Source organism: Phalacrocorax carbo, chromosome 6, assembly GCF_963921805.1.
Source record: "Phalacrocorax carbo chromosome 6, bPhaCar2.1, whole genome shotgun sequence".
Lineage (NCBI taxonomy): Eukaryota > Metazoa > Chordata > Aves > Suliformes > Phalacrocoracidae > Phalacrocorax > Phalacrocorax carbo.
Genome location: NC_087518.1, coordinates 30656876 through 30674466, shown reverse-complemented (window position 1 = coordinate 30674466; position 17591 = coordinate 30656876). Strand labels below are relative to the sequence as shown.

General features: G+C 50.4%; 2 protein-coding genes across 7 annotated transcripts in view; one reads left to right on the top strand and one right to left on the bottom strand.

The window, feature by feature from the left end:
• Window positions 1-2182, top strand: part of SMG7 (SMG7 nonsense mediated mRNA decay factor) — a 52010-nt gene extending 49828 nt beyond the window's left edge. For all 5 annotated transcript variants that reach the window (XM_064454394.1, XM_064454395.1, XM_064454398.1 and 2 more), the window contains one exon: window positions 59-2182. In XM_064454394.1, coding sequence (XP_064310464.1) covers window positions 59-172 — 114 coding nt within the window. In that variant the 3' untranslated portion in view covers window positions 173-2182. The remainder of the gene's footprint in view (window positions 1-58) is intronic.
• Window positions 1399-13105, bottom strand: NCF2 (neutrophil cytosolic factor 2). 2 transcript variants are annotated; one of them, XM_064454399.1, is made up of 15 exons: window positions 12781-13105; window positions 12241-12323; window positions 11798-11906; window positions 11276-11410; window positions 10806-10913; window positions 9744-9803; window positions 8528-8571; window positions 8166-8307; window positions 7798-7860; window positions 7357-7435; window positions 5630-5673; window positions 4762-4913; window positions 4571-4682; window positions 4171-4333; window positions 1399-3681 (listed from the first exon to the last, which is right to left on the bottom strand). In XM_064454399.1, the coding sequence occupies exons 1-15, from the start codon at window positions 12952-12954 to the stop codon at window positions 3584-3586; spliced, it is 1566 nt and encodes a 521-aa protein (XP_064310469.1). In that variant the 5' UTR covers window positions 12955-13105; the 3' UTR covers window positions 1399-3583. The 2 variants fall into 2 exon arrangements, with proteins under 2 accessions (XP_064310469.1, XP_064310470.1); XM_064454400.1 differs by lacking the exon at window positions 7798-7860.
• Between the last annotated feature and the right edge of the window lie 4486 nt (window positions 13106-17591).

Below are 17591 nucleotides of genomic sequence, written 5' to 3'. Positions count from 1 at the left end.
TGTAAGAGGGGGGGCTGTCAAAGGCAAGGAGGTGCTAGTGTTGGCTGTTTGTTTTTAGTCCATCTGGTCCAGTTCCATGATGCACCCTGGACCCTCAGCCCTGGAGCAGCTGTTAATGCAGCAGAAGCAGAAGCAGCAACGTGGACAAGGCACCATGAACCCGCCGCATTGAGACAGAGGTGGCAACCCTTGCAAACGAAGGCTCCATAAACCATGGCATGTTGGGTTTGCAGGACTGGCCCACACAGTCCTGTGCAGGTGGCAGCCCTCTCTTCTGTTCCTTGCTGTCAGGAGGGCGTAAGTGCTCCACCAACCCACTGAGTGTGCACAAAATGTCTGCAGTGCAAGAAAAAAACATCAGGAACTCTCCCATCCCTGGGCCCTCTGGAGGGAGAGAGGAACTGCTGTTTGTCTCACTCAGTGACCCGATATCACCGCCTCTCACCGTGCATGTCCCCAGCCACATGGGAAGTAAAAGCTGAGAATGAAGGGCAGATGGGAGAAGCCAATGAGAACTTCTCAATCCTTTTCCTCTCTTTGGGGAGATAAAATAGGAATCCATTAATGATTGCTTTGCTGACTGAGAATGTAGTTGAAATTACTCCTAAACATCTTTATTACTATCTCAGTAGTAAGATCACACTGAATTCTTCCGTACACAGACGTGCTTCGTAGTCAGTGTGTAGCAATGAAAGCCCCAGCTGCTGCTCCAGTTCAAGAAGGTTGGTGGCGAGGTGGGGCTCTATCTCCTGGGCTAGCGAAGGAGTTTCATGAAGGAGAGTCTGGCACTTGACACCACTTCACCTTTCACCCAAAGGCTTTGGCCAGCCCGTGGGTGGGTTAGAGACTCCAGCATGAAATGCCCTCCTCTCAGTAGGTGTTTGAGCTATAGCCGGTGACGTGGGGCATTGCAGCACTCTGCTGGACAAGCAAGTTAACTGCTATGGGGTTTTAAATTAATGTTTGATTCCTGTACGTTTTACTGTAGCATAGTGGCTAGCCCCACAAAGGGCAGGCTAGTCTGTGCATTCGCAGCCTGACTCATTTTAATAGGTAAATAGAAAGCTTTCAATGGTTTTTGTTTTGGTTTTTTTTTTCCTTTTTCTCTCCATCCTCTCATCTTCGCTGGACGCTAGTAGTTTCATTACCAACGCACGACATCTCGCAGAAAATAATCAGGGGTCCAGCAGGGCTGGGTAAAGCCGACAGTCAGCCCGGACAGCGCGGAGTGTACGCACCCCTGCAGGCACGCATCAGCTCTGCAGAAACCTGCCCCCCGCCCCCAGCTGCAGCCCCAAACTTTCAGTTCCAGAATGAAATTCCAGGCACCTGTGGACACGCGTGTGTAACCCACACACGGAAGAAAGCATAGTGCTGTTCATAGATGAAAAGGTGCAGAATGGAAAAGAAAAATGTTTTATTTGCTATTTATTAGGGGGAAGGAAGACTGGAAGCTTCATTAAAGAAAAGGACAGCATTTTTGTTAGGTTTCCCAGGGAAGTTACGGAAAATCTCAATGTCCGTTTGCTGTGTTCAGCAGTAGGGCTTTGTGTGATGATTCAGGATCTCTGTGCTGGAAGTCAGCTGCAGAGCAAAGCACATGCAGGAGCCGAAGTGACACTGGAGTCCGGGCAGCCCCAAAGAATACAAAAAGGGAAGATGGAGGAGACACGATACCCCTCCGGGGGTATGAGCAGCTCCCCCACAATCTCCACCTTAGCAACATCACTGTTCTTTGTTGCGTTTCAAAGCTGTATTTCCCTTAAGTCCAAAAAGTGAAGTTCCCACCCAGTGGTAGTATGAACCAAACCCCTCTGTACTTCCCTCCAGCCCCCCGGTTTGTGTATCGAGCTGTGCACCCAGGCAGCTGCGACATTCCAGTGTTTGAACCGTCACTGACTCTTGCACCCTAGACGAGCTAACCAGGTTCACCATCTCACCCCCGGCAGTGCCAGGGTCCCAGCCGCACCGTTCCACTTGTGCATGAGCATCCAGCCTTGGGAATGCATCCATCTCTCAGCTGGGACTCCCCTCCCGCCCTCCGACACCTGGGGGAGCGAGGGAAGGGGCCCCCAACAGAAACTGGTTTGTGTCGTAAGCTTTTTTGTGTTTTTTGTCTGTCTGTGCAAGAACTGCAGCTGCTGAAATCAGCTTTGCCTTTAATTAAACCATGTTCTCTCCACCCAGGTCTGTGTGCAGTGTTTATTTCCTGCGTAGCTTGGATGCAGGCTTTTAAAAATGAGTTATTTTTCTGGAGAAGTCAGAAGAAAGTTTGAAGTTGATTTTTTTTTTTCTTCCCTATTTGAAAGAGAACCAAATAAATAGCAGAGATTCTGGCTTGGGCTCAGTGCAGATAATTGGATTGTGGTTTTGTGCTGCCTATGTGCTATGTGTTTTACCTACTGAACCAAAAATCTGGGATGGGGAGTAGCCTGCAAAGCCCTTCTTCGGTTGCAGACTGAACCCCATAGAGTACAGGCAGTGGGAGTTGGAGGACACAGATCCTTCTGCTGCTGACCTGCCTGCAGATCGGGATGGTGGCTGTTTGCAGCCAGTTTCTAAAGAGCATAATTCCAAATGAGTAAAATTACAGAGGTGTTCTGGTTTTGAATTGACAGGTGTTCAGTGTATCCAGGCAACACTTCAGAATAAGTTCCTTTAAAAAAGAATTATGATATTTAGATTATTGGGGCAGTGGAGTTGGCCAGAACTTGCGTGATAGGACTGGAAGTGGGGAAACCGCTGCCCTGAGCACCATTGAAGTTGAGTGTTCCCAGCACTATGGGTGGCTTGGCTGTATCTACAGCTTGGGTGTTTTGAGGGTAGATCATTTTAAAATGCTAAAAGGACCAGATGCATCAGCAGCCGGGGAAGGTGAACTACTGTGAAAGTAGTGCCAAGGGCGGAGGGAGGCTAAACCTTTTGGATAGGGAAGAGGGCATCAAAGCTGTGTAGGCTTTTATAAAGGGAACAACTTTGCTGCTGTACAACCTGCTGAGACTCCAGGCAGTGTCTCTTGAAGTTACTGTCTCTTCTGACTGCTGTGAGAAAAAGCTTTGAGATACAGCTCCCAAAGGTGAGAAAATGTGTAGATTTGTATTGGGGGTGGGGTGTTAAAGTCACTGTGGTTGGTTTTGAAGTGAATTCTCAATTGGAGCAGGGTGAGGCTGCACGGTATCTCTTGTTTAAGCTCTTGGGTTTGGCAGTAATGTTTAAGGAAGCAAACGCTGTCAGAAGTTCAGCCTTTCCTCATCTTCAGCTTCCTGAACGCCAGTTCCTCTTCTGGATCTGTTGGCAGGGCTGTAAATGCAAGTGGCACCACCCTCTGTGGGTTTTCCCAGCCACTGGCTAGTCCGTATAAAAGCTTTGTTAAGGATAGGGTAGGTGGGACAGAGCAAGTCTCTTAGTAAGTACAGGGTTTTTTTGGAGAACGATGCGAAAGGTAAAATGAAGCTTTTAATACAAATAGCAATAGTATTTTAAGTCCATTTTCAGATGCAGTGGTTAATATGGAAACTTCTTAATTACAACAGATGAATCCTTAATTTCTTTCCATGTCTGACTACTTTAAGCTCTTCTGAAATCAGCTTTCCAGGTCTTTAGTGTTAGACTGCTGAACGAAAGCGGATGGGAAGATGCCAATCTTCCCGTTGCACTGGCCTTCTAACCAGTCTTCATTCACTGGAAGATAAAATTGACACTGTTTTTGTCACCCTGGGGATGTACAGGAGCATAATAACCTCCATGTGCTACAGGCAGGCCCGAGATCACCATTTTAGGTTTTTTTTGCCAATAAATCTGCACAGGTTTTGTTTCCTGGAAAACTTCCTAAGGTCCAGCTTTTAATCTAAAACTAGCAGCATCAGGCGGGGATGGCAAGGGCAGTGAGAGATGCTTTTCAATGTTTGTTTTCTGCTGAGAATGAGAATTGGGGGTTTTGGAGCAGTTAGTTGCCCAGGCCCAGTTCTGGGCTCAGAAACTGCCTTGAATAGAAGACAGTGGAAACAAAATGAATGTGGTGAGCAAGGAAATAATCTGATACCTTGGGCTTTCCTCTTTAAGATGCCAGCTAAAGTGCAGTTTCACCTACAGCATCTTGGGGTCAGGCCCATGTTCTCACCAGAGCTGGGAGGTCCCACCCTTCCCCTGTTGCAGAAGGAGCACAATTACCTTTGGATAAAACAAGTATCACATCTCCTGCCTGAAACTCTAGGTCTTCCGGCTGGGTGGCTTCGTAACTGTACTGTGCTACAACTTGGGTTGGTCCCATCTCCTCTGGCGTTGCCTCCTGCGGTGACTCCTCTGGTTTGCTGTCTGGTAAAAACCCCTCTCCCTAGGGCAGGAAGTGAGCGGGTAAGGACACCTTTTGGCATCTCCTTTTTCTTTGTACTAGGGTAAGAGAGACAAGCTCTGCTTGCTCTTTTTGTTCCTCTGCCTTTCAAAAGGTCACTGGCTTGCTTTGAAATCCACAAGCCTGTGCTCGAGGCAAGGAAAGCAAAGGCAATGTCTGCTTAGGTTCCTTGCCAGTAGCAGGCAGAAGAGGTGGCTGCCACCACTGGCTGTCACTGACCTCTGTGATGTCACACCAGGCTGTCAGACAGTTGTCCTTGCTCTGGCTCCAAGCCACCTCCAGGTTATCTGCACTCAGAGTCACCAGTGCTTGGCTCTCTGCAGGCTTGTACCTGAGTGCACAAGGACACAGGGTGAGGGTGGGAGCCCTGAAAACATGGCTCCTGCTGCCTGCAGCAGCCAGCACCTCACCTCAGCTTTGTGTGCTCGGGCTGCAGCTCCAGTTTCTTGCAAACCAGGTCCCGGAGTTCTGTGTAGGAGAGGCCTGGCTCAACTTGCAGGGCGATTGTGTATTTGTAATGCACCTTGAGGATGTGGGGGCTGGAGACAGCTGCTTCAGCCTCCTGTGGGCAGTAAACTGGATGTGAGAGCTTGTGTAATTTGGTGAGGGCAGGGAGAGGTGACCTGAGTCAAATCTGAGCTGTGGGGCATTGGCTGCTGGGCAGGGAGACACCTGTTTGAGCATGTGCAGCCTTTGGTGCTTCCCTTGGGGGAGGTCAGCAGTCATGCCACCCAAGCTATGGTTGGGCCTGTGGCTGGTTGGCAGCCTTGGGCTTGTCCCAGGAGAGAGCACAGGAATAGATTAGGCACTTAGCAACCAAATTGGCTTTTGGGTAACCAAATTCGAGGTGTGTCCACCCCCTAAGCCCCTCATTCTGGTTTTGAGTTGGGATTAGTCATGTGTTCCCACCTCTCCCCGCAGTGTGACCTCCTGATGTGCTGACCCTGCCCTGCAGCATGCGCATTACAGCCAAGCTCTCTCCTATTTCTCCCTTCTCAAGCACCATGTGAGTTGTACAAGGGCTCTGCCGATAGCCATGGGTCCGGTGGGGAGTGGACCTACAGGAGACCTCCCAAAAAGCAGCCCTAGTCACCCAAGTTGGGTCCTAATGACCTGCTGGCCCCTAGGCCTGTTATGCTTTGGAAAAGCTCCTGAATGATGAAAACCTGAAATACTTGTAGGGCTGTTGTGATGGCTGGACATGCCAACACCTTTCAATGTGCAATAAATACGGATTTATAACATGAACCTCGGGATTGAGATGTAATGAGATGTTACCTTGGCTGCTTCTCTCAGCTGCGTCGCAGTAACAGGAACATAGTCTGTGGAGGAAGAAAGAGATGGCTTAGCAAGTGGGATGGGGTAAGCATTGCTGCTCTGTGCCTAAATACGCATTCAGATCTCCTGCAGCCCTTCTTGACACCTGTCATTATGTGCAGCAACAGCAACCAACACTGGAGGCAGCAGTAGTCCCTTGAATGGCTGCAGCATCAGCTGTGATGGGATTAATTTGTAAGATTTAGGTATAACCACCAAGCAAAGGCTTGGACTCTGTGCCTTCCCTCTTGTACAGATGGGAGCTTTAGGGGTGGGATGTCTTTCCTGGGTGGATTTTTTAAAAAAATATACACGAGCTGCTGGTTTTAGTGTCTTTGCGCTTCTGATCTCCCCAGGTCCATACTGAAAACCACCAGCAATCCTTGTCCTACACTGGGGTTGTCAAGCTAAATGCAGATCTCTAGACAGGGTGGCTTGATGCAGGTTTTCTGAAGTCCCTTCACAAGGATCTACTCTATGTTTGGTCAGTGCTCTGACATGACTGTGCTTGTTATGGGGAGAGACAGAGCTGCACTCTTGAATATGGTCCCACTGCTAGATCTGTGATGGCTTTTGGTGCTGTAAAGATGCTCTTTGAGGTTGTTGGATCCCTGAGATATTTGCCCTTAACTCCCATGAGCTACAGCCATCATCCCTATCAGCTTTACTGCTAGTCTGCCTATGAGGCTGCTCTGCCTGGGACACGAGCCCTGTCCTGTCAGTAGTAGTCTCTTGGTCCACCTTTCCACACCATCGACTGGCTCAGGCCCACCTTGGAACAGGGGGCTTGGCAATTGCTTTTCCACATATTCCTTTTTTTTTAATTTTGGCAGGTTGGCTGTTGATAGACAGAATAAACTGCAGCAGGTTGACACCCGTGCGGTATGGTCTCTGCACAGTGATATTTTCTACCCCAAATGGGGTTTTCCTGCAGCAGTGTGGAGTTCACAGCTCAGCTGTAGGCTACTACCTCCAAGCACCGTGTGATGTTTTCTAGAGAGAGCAACTTGTGATGCTTCCTCCCAGCTCTTCATTTCAGCTTGCTGAAACACATGCACTCCCTAGCTTCAAACTGCAATTTCAGACTGTGCACCTGAGCGCTCCTGCAGCAGCGTGACTGCGGGTGGCAGCACCCTGTTTCAGCTTCCCACCATCCTGAGCCTAACGTCCTGGTGGTGACATGGTGGCCCTGGTGCCACCATCCCTGCCCCAGGCCTGTGACACTGGGTAGCATCAGCCAGGAATCCCCTTCCCAGGGTAACCACAGCTCCTTCAAACCTAGTCCAGCTCACAGCAGCACTAAAACCATTGCAGGTGCCCTGCTCTATGGACAAGCCTGTAAGGAACCCTCTACCCTAAGACTTGCATGAGTTGGGTTGCTTGCCCTGTTCCTATCCCCAGGCCCTTTTTCCCATTAGTCGCTGTGCTAATTAAGAGCACGGAGGGACTTGCTTCCCTCAGGGACCCACGTGCTCTATTTTACTCTGTCTTCAGCACTGCAGTTGCCATCTCTGCCTCCTGCTTTAATGCCTCCATCTGTGACTGCAAATGGGCCTGGAAATGAGATGGAGATCAACCCCAGATCTGGTCTCAAAGGGTGAGGACATGGCACCAAAGAGACTGTCTCAAACCTGCTACTGGACTTTTGCCCCTAAAGCACCCCTATCCCTTCGGCTCCCCTTGCTCACCTGGTGCTGGCCGCCGTGGCTTCTCTGGAGCAGAGGAGCTGGGTGGCTCTGGGATCTCGTCTTCAGGAGGGATTTCTTCCTGTGCCGGATGGGAAGAAGGTAGTGCTGTGAATCCTACCCTTCCTAAGGGAGCTGGTGTGCTGCTGCCTGGTGGAGCACTCCTACCCACTATTTTCCCAAGGTCTGTTTGGGGTTTTGAACTGGGGAGCAGAGACTTTGCCACCCCTTCATCTCCCTGGTGTTACCAGCCACCACCTAGGGGGCCATTGGCACAGCATCTGCCCAGATTTAGCTCATCTTAAGGTCACCACAATCCAGAACCAACCCCAGCATTATGAGGGGAAGGGAGTGTGCAGGTGCTGGAATATCCAGAATAGGTGGTGGGTGAATGTGTGGGGATCTGCCCTCCCCAGGACACCATCTTCTCCCGGGCCTCCTCACCTGGATGTGCAGCTTATTCTGGAGCTCCATGGGCTCGAGGTAGTTGCAGGGGACGATCCCTTTCTACAGGGGAAGCAGAGACAATTGGGGATTGCTTGGCAAGGAGGCAACCTGCTGCTGGAGGATGCAACTGATCTTGTCCTCGTGCTGTCCTGAATATGGGAGAATCCCTAAGGCTTGCAGGTTAGTTGCTGCAGGTTGGATGGGTTTCACTGAACCCTGTGGCCTAAGCCAGGGTGGACATAAGGGACTTAAGTCAGAAACTCATTTAGTCACTGAGGGCAAGGCTTTGCTCCCCAGGTCCTCTGCAGAACCTCACAGCATCTGCCCCTTTATCTGCCCCCTCCTGCCAAGCACGCCCCTGGTACCTTTCCGTTGAACATCACTGTAGCCCAGTTGTCTTTCTCTTTACTCAGGACAAAGACAATGTTTCCTGGCAGGACTTGTAGCTCCTCAGCAGTCTCAGGGATGAACTCGTACAGGACACGGTGCGGCTGCCCTTTGAGGGCCCTGGGTGTGGGAGGAGCAACCAGGTCAGGAAGGTGGGTGATATGGTCATTCTACTTCGTAATGGGAGCCAAGGCCTCTGCTTCCTTGTTTCTAAAATCTGTTCCCTGCCCCCCACCCTGAGTTTTGGGTGCCAGCTTGGATGCTCAGCTGTGATGGTGCAGGATGGGGTTGGAACTCACTGCATGGTTTAGCAGCATTGTCTGTCCTTCATCCAACTTACCTGAGAATTTCTGGGGTCTTGAGTCTGGGTGGAGGACCAGAGGCCTGCCAACAAGAAGACAAAAAGGAAATTATCAGTAATCTGGGTGATTTGGATTGCTTTGCAGAAATGTCCTGCAGTCTTCTACCGTGCCTGTCGCCACCCCTACATGGTTCCTTCCTCCCCCTGCTGCTGTCAGATCAGACGATTTGAACCTAAAGGGACTCTTGCTGCTTTGCAGCCAGCTGCAGGATGTTTTCAGCTCTCTGCCACCCCGATGCATAAAGCAACAGCTTTTTGTGCTGTGAGGAATATCACTGGTTTTGCTCCTTCAGACGAGCAGTTTCCAAATTCTTCCACCTGCAGTTGGTTTTCAGAGGCACAATCCTGTTTTCACTCGTGATTTTTGTTTCAGCTCACAAAGGATTGAGATCAAGGCTTTGGGATCAGCTGGTTTAAGCAGTAAGTTGTGCTTTCTGTATCTTCCTATTATCATGCTTGTAAAAATCCCAGCTGCTATCATCGTGCTTTATGGTCTCTCCAGCCGAAGTAATTTAAGGTCTCTGGTGGATTTATCAATCCTCTGAAGAAGCTACTTGAAATAGTCCTGACTCCTGGTGTCAACACTTGGCTGCATTGAGAAGAGTGTATTTTATCTTGCGTAATGGTGCTGTAGGCTGCAGCAGCTGCGCTTCTGCTTCCCCATATCCTCTCAAAAAGCTCCTGTAAAAACTCTCAAGCGCCTTTAGAGATGGAAAGATGCTTCTACATCATTAGGAAAAGGGCACTGAAAACGTGAAGGGCTTTGGGAACTGGGAGGAGGATGGAGAAAGAATGCTTTTCCTTCTCTGATGGCTTGAGCTTAGACAGACGAACCCGATGAATCTCACGGAGAGGGTCTGAGACCGCTCCCTGCCGAAAGCCACAGCCACCCTGCAGCAACAGCAGGGGCAGAGGATGTGCTGCCAGGCCGCTACTTCCCTGTTCAGGGACCTGGGTTAACCTCAACCACAAACATAGTTGGGTTTGGGCTGTGCTCTTCGATGACAGAGAGAGCAGCTGATATGTGGGGGCAGTGTCCACCTCCTCCCTGGAGCAGTAGCAGAAAGTTCACGGCAGCAATGCTGCCATTTACTCCCCACTGCGAGCTGGAGCCCTCGGCACGCTGTGGGAGGATACCCATCCCTACGTCCTCCTGAACTTTTGCCAAGGATGCTCTTCATTGGTGGTGCCTTACCTGTGGTTGGAGTGGAGCAAATCCTGAAAAATCATCTTTGTCCACCACAGATGCCACCACCTAGAGCCAAAGACAGACAGGGAGTGACTTGGTGCTTGTAGACCTCTCTTAGACCTCTGATGTCCACCCTCCTTTGCTGTTGGCCAAGCCAAGTTCCTCAGGATGCTTCAGGTTCAAGAGGGGCTGTGATTTTTAGGCTAAGCATCTTTGACTACAGGCTGAGTGCTTCTGGCACCAAAACTCACCTCTCAGCTGTGGCAAGGCCTCAGCTCTTAGCCCCACCATTACTGCAGTTAGAGTCATTATAACCCAAAAGTTTCCCTTTCTGTTTTATTCACAAATGTTGAAGGGAGTCAAAGACTCCAACTCAAGCTCTTACCCCCTATGGGCAACTTAAAACATTATTTAGAAAGTTCATAAATGTTTGCATGCACATTTCTGGGGATCTCCTGGCACCTGAGGAGCTGCTTGGCTGTTGGTCATCTGATTCTCCAGTGTCTGCACAGCTGATGGGTCACTTTCCAGTGGCTTGCTGCCTCCCAGGACCTGAGCCCAAGGGTGATATCACAGTGCTTGGATTTTGCAAACTCATGGGGGAAAGCTTGTTTGCTTATCTGAACTGAAAAGCCCCTTTCAAACAGAGGAGGGGAAGAACTGTAGGTCATTTGTGGGTGTCAGATTTTAAATAGCGTCTTCTTTTTTTTTTTTAACTTTTTGTTTCCCTCCCTGAACAAAATCTTGGCTCAGGTAGAAGCTCCAGTGGGACTTTTCCAGCTCATTGCTGACTGACTGTCCCTCCTGTCTTGCTAAGGAGAGGAAATGAAAATAGGCCATGCTCTGCAGAAACATGCTTTCAGCTCCTCTGTTCCTGCAGACTCCCTGCTCTCCATGAGATCCTTATGTACCATTACTTCTTCCACACCTGGGGAGATCCCTGAGGCCCAAACTGACTCCATATCTCTGGCCGTCCACCAGGCAGCTCAGAGGGGTGGTGAGAGGGTGGTCAGCACATCTCCTCAGCCCACAGGCTTGGCCCAAATAAATAAGGTATTTCTTTCTTACCATAGCCTTTCCCAGGTAGTCCTTCTTCTCCAGCTGAGCCACTTGCTTTTCGTTTGGTCTAAACAGCTTCCCCACAGGAATGGCCACCAGCTCGCAGAGTTTCTGCTTCTGTAGCACAGAGAAGTCATAGCATTCTTCTGATGCGAGAGCAGGGACTGGTTAATGTTCACATCCTTCTACCTCTGGGGCTAGGGTCTCGCTCCATAAAGTCAAAACACCACTGTGACAGCCCGACACCAGCCCTGACATGGTCCATTTAACCTGGTCTTCCCATCCCTGCCTCCCCAGTGACCCAAAGCTGTTACCACCACCTCGTGTCTCAGTAGGTCGCCTGCATTTTGCTGAGCCTGCTGTGTTTTTCTCCTGCTCTGCTAAAGCCGTAGCTAAAAGGTGATTTCTCTGTCACTGGGATTTTTCTCCCTCCTCCCTGTGGAGCAAACACAGCACCTGTAAGACCTACTCCTCCTTACCAGGATGGCTTCCATTGCCCTGTCGATCTTGTTGTGCTGGGGCTCGCTCTTCATGCTCATGGCCAGTGTCAGGTGCTCCTCAGCTTTCTTCCAGTCCTCCATCGTGGCGTACACCAGCGCGACGTTATAGAGTATCTGCCGGAGGGATGGGAGCAAGGAAATGAGCACTTAGAGCAGCTGGACCCTTGCCAGGAGTGTGGTGGAGAGGGCAGCAGGGTGGTGGCACCGCACAAAGCACTACACCAGCTTAATTGCTTTTTTGCAAGGCACGAAGAGAGGTTGGCTACCTTCTCCTTAGATTTCTTGAATCATAGAATCATTAAGGTTGGAAAAGACCCTTAAGATCATTGAGTCCAACTGATAACCTGTCACTGCCCAGTCCACCACTAAACCATATTCTCAAGCACCACGTCTACCCTTCTTTTAAATCCCTCCAGGGATGGAGACTCAGCCACTTCCCTGGGCAGCCTGAGACGGTGGATAACCCTTCAGGAACAAAACTGCTGGTCAAGTCTTTCTCACCTCACAAGCAAAGAGCCTGTACCGCAGCCCCAGGATCTTGTAGTCGATGAGCTGGTTGCCTCGCAGCTGGGCCAGCGCCTCTTTGAAATCCTTGATGGCTTTTTCATGGCTGTGGAGCAGAGGATAAGGGTGTCACCAGCTTGTGGTGGCACTCTGGCTGCCTGGTACCCCTTGCAACTGCCTCTAAGCCTTTACTTAAACTTGTTCGAGTTTAGTTGGGAATCTCCTATCTCTTCATAATGTTGTCAGACACCACAGGGGGAGGAGAGATGCTCTAAGGCTGGTGTTAATCCCAAGGCTGCACTGCTGATGAACAGGAACCTGTTTTATCTCAAGGGCTTGCAAATTGGCCCCTGGGGTACAAACCCACCTAGGGCCATTATCAGCCAAAGGCTGGCATCTCTGGAAGCAGCAAACCTGAAATGCTAAAGCCTTCCACTCACTTCTGCCTCTGGTAAGACACGGTCCCCCGCTGGAAATAAGCCACTGCCAGGTGCTTGTCGCAGCTGATGCTCCGGGTGAAAGCCTGCACAGAGGTAGGAGTGGGGCAAAAAAGGGGTGAAAAGGGAAGCCTTTTTAAAAAATGAGGGTGTAGAGCACTTACACCTGTCCTGCTTTAGCCAGGGGGCTTAAGCTGGGCTCTGTAGGCTATGTCTCCCTGCAGTGGTGGGCACTGGGTGGCGGAGCCTGTACCAGGCTCCTAATTTTGCCCTGTGGTCACTTCTGGGAGGGAGAAAGCGCAAGTAGCAAGCCGTGCACCTCTTCTGCTGCTTCGCCTCTGATTTACTGAGAAAACAGTTTCAGCAGGAACAGCGCAGGGTGTCATGCTTCATCCCAGCTTTAAAAGGCCCCAAATCCTTCCCTTAGTCAGACCCTGGTCCTTAATTCCTCCCTTTCCCACCAAATCCATGTGTCCAGTGGGTCTGCATGCAACCTTGCTGGTGCCTGTGAGTGGGGTAGTGACTCTAAGGGCTGTACCTTACCTCCTCCGCCTCGGCCAGCTTCCCCAGAACAAGGTGGACGCAACCAATGTTAAAGCAGATTTTGGCAGAGGGGTTCTGGACAGCCGTGAAGGCAGCCAGGGCTGCCCTCCACTCCTTCCCATCTGCTGCGCACACCCCTTCTTGCCACAGCCGGATCGTCTCTACTAGGGACATAGCGTGTCAGGAGTGGGATGTGGGGTCCCTGGCCGCGTTGTGTGTCTCGCCCTTCTTGTCCTTCCTTGCAGCGCTGCTCGACCTCTCTCTAGCTCCCTTCTGCCTGTACTTCTTCCTCCCCCGCTGCCTGTGTTGCAAACCTGGCAGGAAGTGGCCTCGCTCACGTCAGTGAAACGCGGCCCTGGGATGGGGAAGTGGGGCAGAGGCTGTCTCCACTGCAATGGGTTTCCACACTGAGCTGTCATGGGTTGTGTGCCAGGTCCTCTCCAGAAGTTGCCTCTCACCACTTTGGGTTTTGTTTTTCTGGATTTTTCATGAAAAGCCATGGATTTTGTCAGCTGGGTGGTTGATATGGTCAAATTTAGGTTTGCAAAGCCACGGGGCGAGCGCTGCAGCTGAGACCCTTGTGCCCTCCAAAGTGTGGTCTTCGATAGAGATATTTGCTAAATGGTTGCTGCAGGCATCTCCTGGCAGGCACGGCTGCCTGCAGCTGGCCTGGGGCTCTCCTACCTGCCCACCCAAGCGGGAAACAGCCTGGGAAACCTTTTGCCCTGTCCATCCCCCACCACACTGCCCCATTGAGGAGCTCTGCTGCTGGGGGTGTGTGGGTGCTGCCCCAGGATGGGGCTTTGGGGGGCAGTGGCTGTGCTGCGCTGGGCCCCACTAGTGGCAATAACTCACACTCAGCCCAACATCAATTCTCTCGAGGTGTTTTATAGCCAAAGGTGCATAGCCTGGCTCTGGAGCACTGCTGGGAGGACAGGGGGATGCTGAGCATGTGGCAGAAGCAAAGGCAGTAACGGCAGAGGTCTGACCTGCTGACTCAGAAGGTTTGGAGCTGGGTGCTCCACACGTGGTTTCTTAGTAGTTTTGGAAGTACTTTGCCTCTGCCTCATCTACCAGTGTGTGATGCTGTATTTTGTAAGAGCTTAAAATATGTCAGCAAGACTTGGCCCGTGTGCGATAACAGATTTCCCCAGCAAATTACATAATGCCAACAACATGAGGGAGGCTGTGGAGGAGACTTTTGTTTGACATCTGCTTGGGAAGAAACCTGAGCTGCTGAACAGCAAGGACTTGGATTTTAATCAAAAGTAGGACCAAGCAAGCACATCCCTGACCCTGGGGCTCTCTTTGGTTTGCCGGTGTAAGTGTGCCCTTGGCGTCCCTCTGCACCCAGCTGGCTCCCGTGGGCTTCCTACGGGAGCAAGGAGGAGACTCTTTGATCTCCAGAAAAGCAGAGAGAAATGCAAACAGCTGAAATGATGCTGAAGGTAGAGGGGTGGGAATAATAACATGGCGAGCATGAAAACACCCCTCTGAGATGCCTTTTCGCATTCCTGTGCAGAATGGGAGACCCCATCTATCAGGAAATGCTTCACCTTATTGTAGGGATACTTTTCTGCTTGTTTAATTAACTGAATTGGTGGACTGCTGGGTCAGGTTTATCCCAAAACTAGTACAAGGGGAGCTGGAGGAGGACATGAGATCACCCCTGTGACAAGTGTTGGGGCTTTCTTCTAGCCTTCCACAGAAAGACGGGATCTGAAAGACACAAGCAAGCAAATGCTCACAGCAGCTATCTTCTGCTTGGTTATTTTTAATGTAACATTTAAGTGATGTCAAAGCTGTGATAAACACACCCCTTCTAGTAAGAGGAGTCTCTTGTTCCCCTTTCTCCTACCAAGCTGATTTAGTAGGCAAACTTGTTTCTTCTACAGAAACATCCAAGAGGAAGTGAGTAACAGAGGTTGTGACACCACCCACGGGAGATTCTTGGAATCCGGCACAAATGCAGATTGCCAAGAGATGCGTGAGAAATACCAAAAGCCGGCTAAGGTGCAGCGGTTATTTTAAAGTTTATGCAGCAACAGTATGCAGGAATTTATCATCGTTTCTGGAGAGAAGAGACCCCAGAAAAGACTGATCTGAGCACCAGAAAACATTACACCTGAGGGAAGACTGAGGGGATTGATCTGGTTTGGGAGGAGATCCGTAACGCAGGAGGAGCGGAGGAGGCTGAGCATGTCCAACTCCTTCCCTGGAAGGCAGGTCTGAACTCATGCTCTGCACAGGACCTGAGTTTTTGGCTCGCTCCCTAAACGGTGGCAGGGAGCGAGGCAGGAGCCCATGGGAGCTCCTTGGCCAAGTGGTGGATGACAGAGCCCAGGGCTTGGCAGAGGCTGCAGCTCCAGGCAGCAGGAGGACTCTCTCAGCTGTTATAAAAGCAGGATGTGACTGATAAGGTGCTGTTGCCACACGCTCCGGCCAAAGCTGAAGACAGTGGTGAGATGTTTTCAAGAGACATCAGAAGTGCTGAGCCCTCCTAGCAAACGCCATCCCCCTTCAAGTAGGTCTGAGCTGCGCATATTTTCATTGAAGGCTTCCTTCTCATAACAGGATGGGAAATGTGTTTTGCAAAGTGAAATTGTTTAGGGACTTTTTTTTCCCTCCATACCCATCTATCTCCTTTTTCCTCTTAGAAACCTGTTGTGCCTTATTACTCAACGGATTAAAACACCCCCTCAGCCTGGATGCATGCTGCTCTGCTGGGGTGAGCGGGGTACAGGGCCCGGACCTGAGGATGGCCTCTACCAGCCCCAACAGCTGCGAGACGGCCACTGGCGGGATGTGACTCCCATGGTGAGCTCCTCTCCAGCTTATGGGCTGGGCTGGGCCAGCCCCTGGGCTTCGCTGCTGGAGGTCTTGTTAATGCTGTGCTGGTGGATTTTGGCTGTGCCATGTGCCTGCTGGGGATACTGAGCTCAGGCTCCGCTTTTCCAGTGGGGACAGTGGGAGCGTGTGCCTCCTCCCACGGAGCTGGTGCCTGAGGATTTAACGCTGCACTGGACTCGCTCAGCCAGTGGCAGCTCCCACATAAGGTGAATGCAGCATCCAGACACAGGTCGCTGTTCAGCACAGCTGGGGTTTGCTCTGTGTTGTAGTATTTGTACGGTCCACGAACATAAGCGAGGCAGGATTTGGAGAAAAAAGGTCAATGTAAAAAAAAAAACCACCAAACCTAAATTTACTGTTTACCTTCCTGTCAATCAGTTAACAGAAGAGATGCCTTCCCACAAACCTTGCCCTACTACCCCCACATCAGTGCATGTCTTTCAGCACATCCCTGGACTCAGATGCAGAAAATGTGTACGTTTCGTAGATGTTTCTAAATACATCATAGCCTAGCATGAGGGGAAACTGAAGAACCTCTAAGACCGCTCTTCTTGTTGCCTTCATTTATCTAATGCCACCTAGAGGTAGCTGACCTGCTTAGACATCCGTTTTTCTGGAAAATATTTTTCACTTATCTGGGATCTGGGATTACAGCGTTTTATTAATTAGTTTGGTGTTTTTTTGTTTTTGTTTTTTTTTATGAGGATTTATGGGTGTCTTAACCAAATTTGGACGAATGGAAGGAAACGCAGTCCCTGGGAGAGCTCTAAGGATACAGCCATCGCTGCACGTGGCCAGGAGGATGAGGCATCCACATGTATGTATGGTTGAAACCGGGACGTTTTCAGTGCTCTTCGCAGCAAGGCCAAGTCTTCCACTTTGCATGGCCAGTGCCTCCTGTCATGCCTGTGTTCTTCTGAAGAAGTTAAACACGAGAAAAGGATCCTAGGAAGGAAGGTAGGGAGGGCACCAAATGGTTGAGGGGTAACCATGCCGGTTCCCGTCTATGCTGAGACTCCGAGGATGTGGGGCGCCGTGCCCCCTGGGGGGGAGCAGGTGGTGGGTAATGGGGCTTGGCTGCCCTGCTTGGAAAGGCACGGCTGCTCCAGCCACGACACAGGGCTGGCTGCCTGTGCCTCCCTGCACCTGCAACACGTGGCAGCTGCAGCTGCACAGGTCTCGTACTGTCCTGGGGAAACAGAGCAGGGAGGAGGTGGAATGGAAATAAAAAGGGTTATTACTGAAGCTGTTGTCATTACTGATTCACGAGTGAATGTGGCAGCACATCAGGAACGCTTTGGTTTGAGCCGTCTGAAGGCACTAGCTCTGCTTTTCCAAAGTGATGGCTTGGGTAGTGAATAGGGGATGTCCTTCAGATGTCAGAGAGCTCGACACCAGGTTCCTGCATGCTCAGGCCCTTCATAAACTCAAGCCAAGTACATGTGCCATTAGTGATGATGTAGGCACACACGGTCATCCCACCCACAGGACAAGCCCAGGACTGTATCTGTTCTTAAATTATTAAAACCCAACAATTAAACGTTTCATCCCCTGGAGCTGGGGCAGGCAGAGAGACAACAGCCCACCTGTGAAATCAGTTTTGCTTCACACAACAACCCTACTTGGCCACCAGCCTTTTCCTTCCTTTGTTCGTGATAAAGTATCTAACAGTATCTAACAGTTGTGACGATCTCGCTCTCTGGCTATAATTTTAGCATAGGCAAAGACATCTCTAGTAGTCCTGGTTTGGAACATTTCCTCTTGTTTAAATATCTCACTGAAATAATCTCAGATTTTCTAGTCAGATGAAGCTGCACAGGCATCACCATTACTTACAGGTACAAATAACAGCTAGAAAGCAAAACAAGAAAAAAATATTACTCTTTGTCCATCCTTGCATAGCAGGCTGCTGAAAATAGTTACAGTCAAACAGTTAGCTTCAAAGCATTTCAGACACCCAG

Excerpts from the sequence above, each read along its gene's own strand:
- NCF2 (XM_064454399.1), bottom strand. The coding sequence starts at position 12,954 with ATGTCCCTAGTAGAGACGATCCGGCTGTGGCAAGAAGGGGTGTGCGCA. Across the intron at positions 7,861-8,165 it reads CAGTGATGTTCAACGGAAAG|AAAGGGATCGTCCCCTGCAA; the intron begins GTACCAGGGGCG and ends CTTCCCCTGTAG. Across the intron at positions 4,683-4,761 it reads CCCGAGCACACAAAGCTGAG|GTACAAGCCTGCAGAGAGCC; the intron begins GTGAGGTGCTGG and ends TTGTGCACTCAG.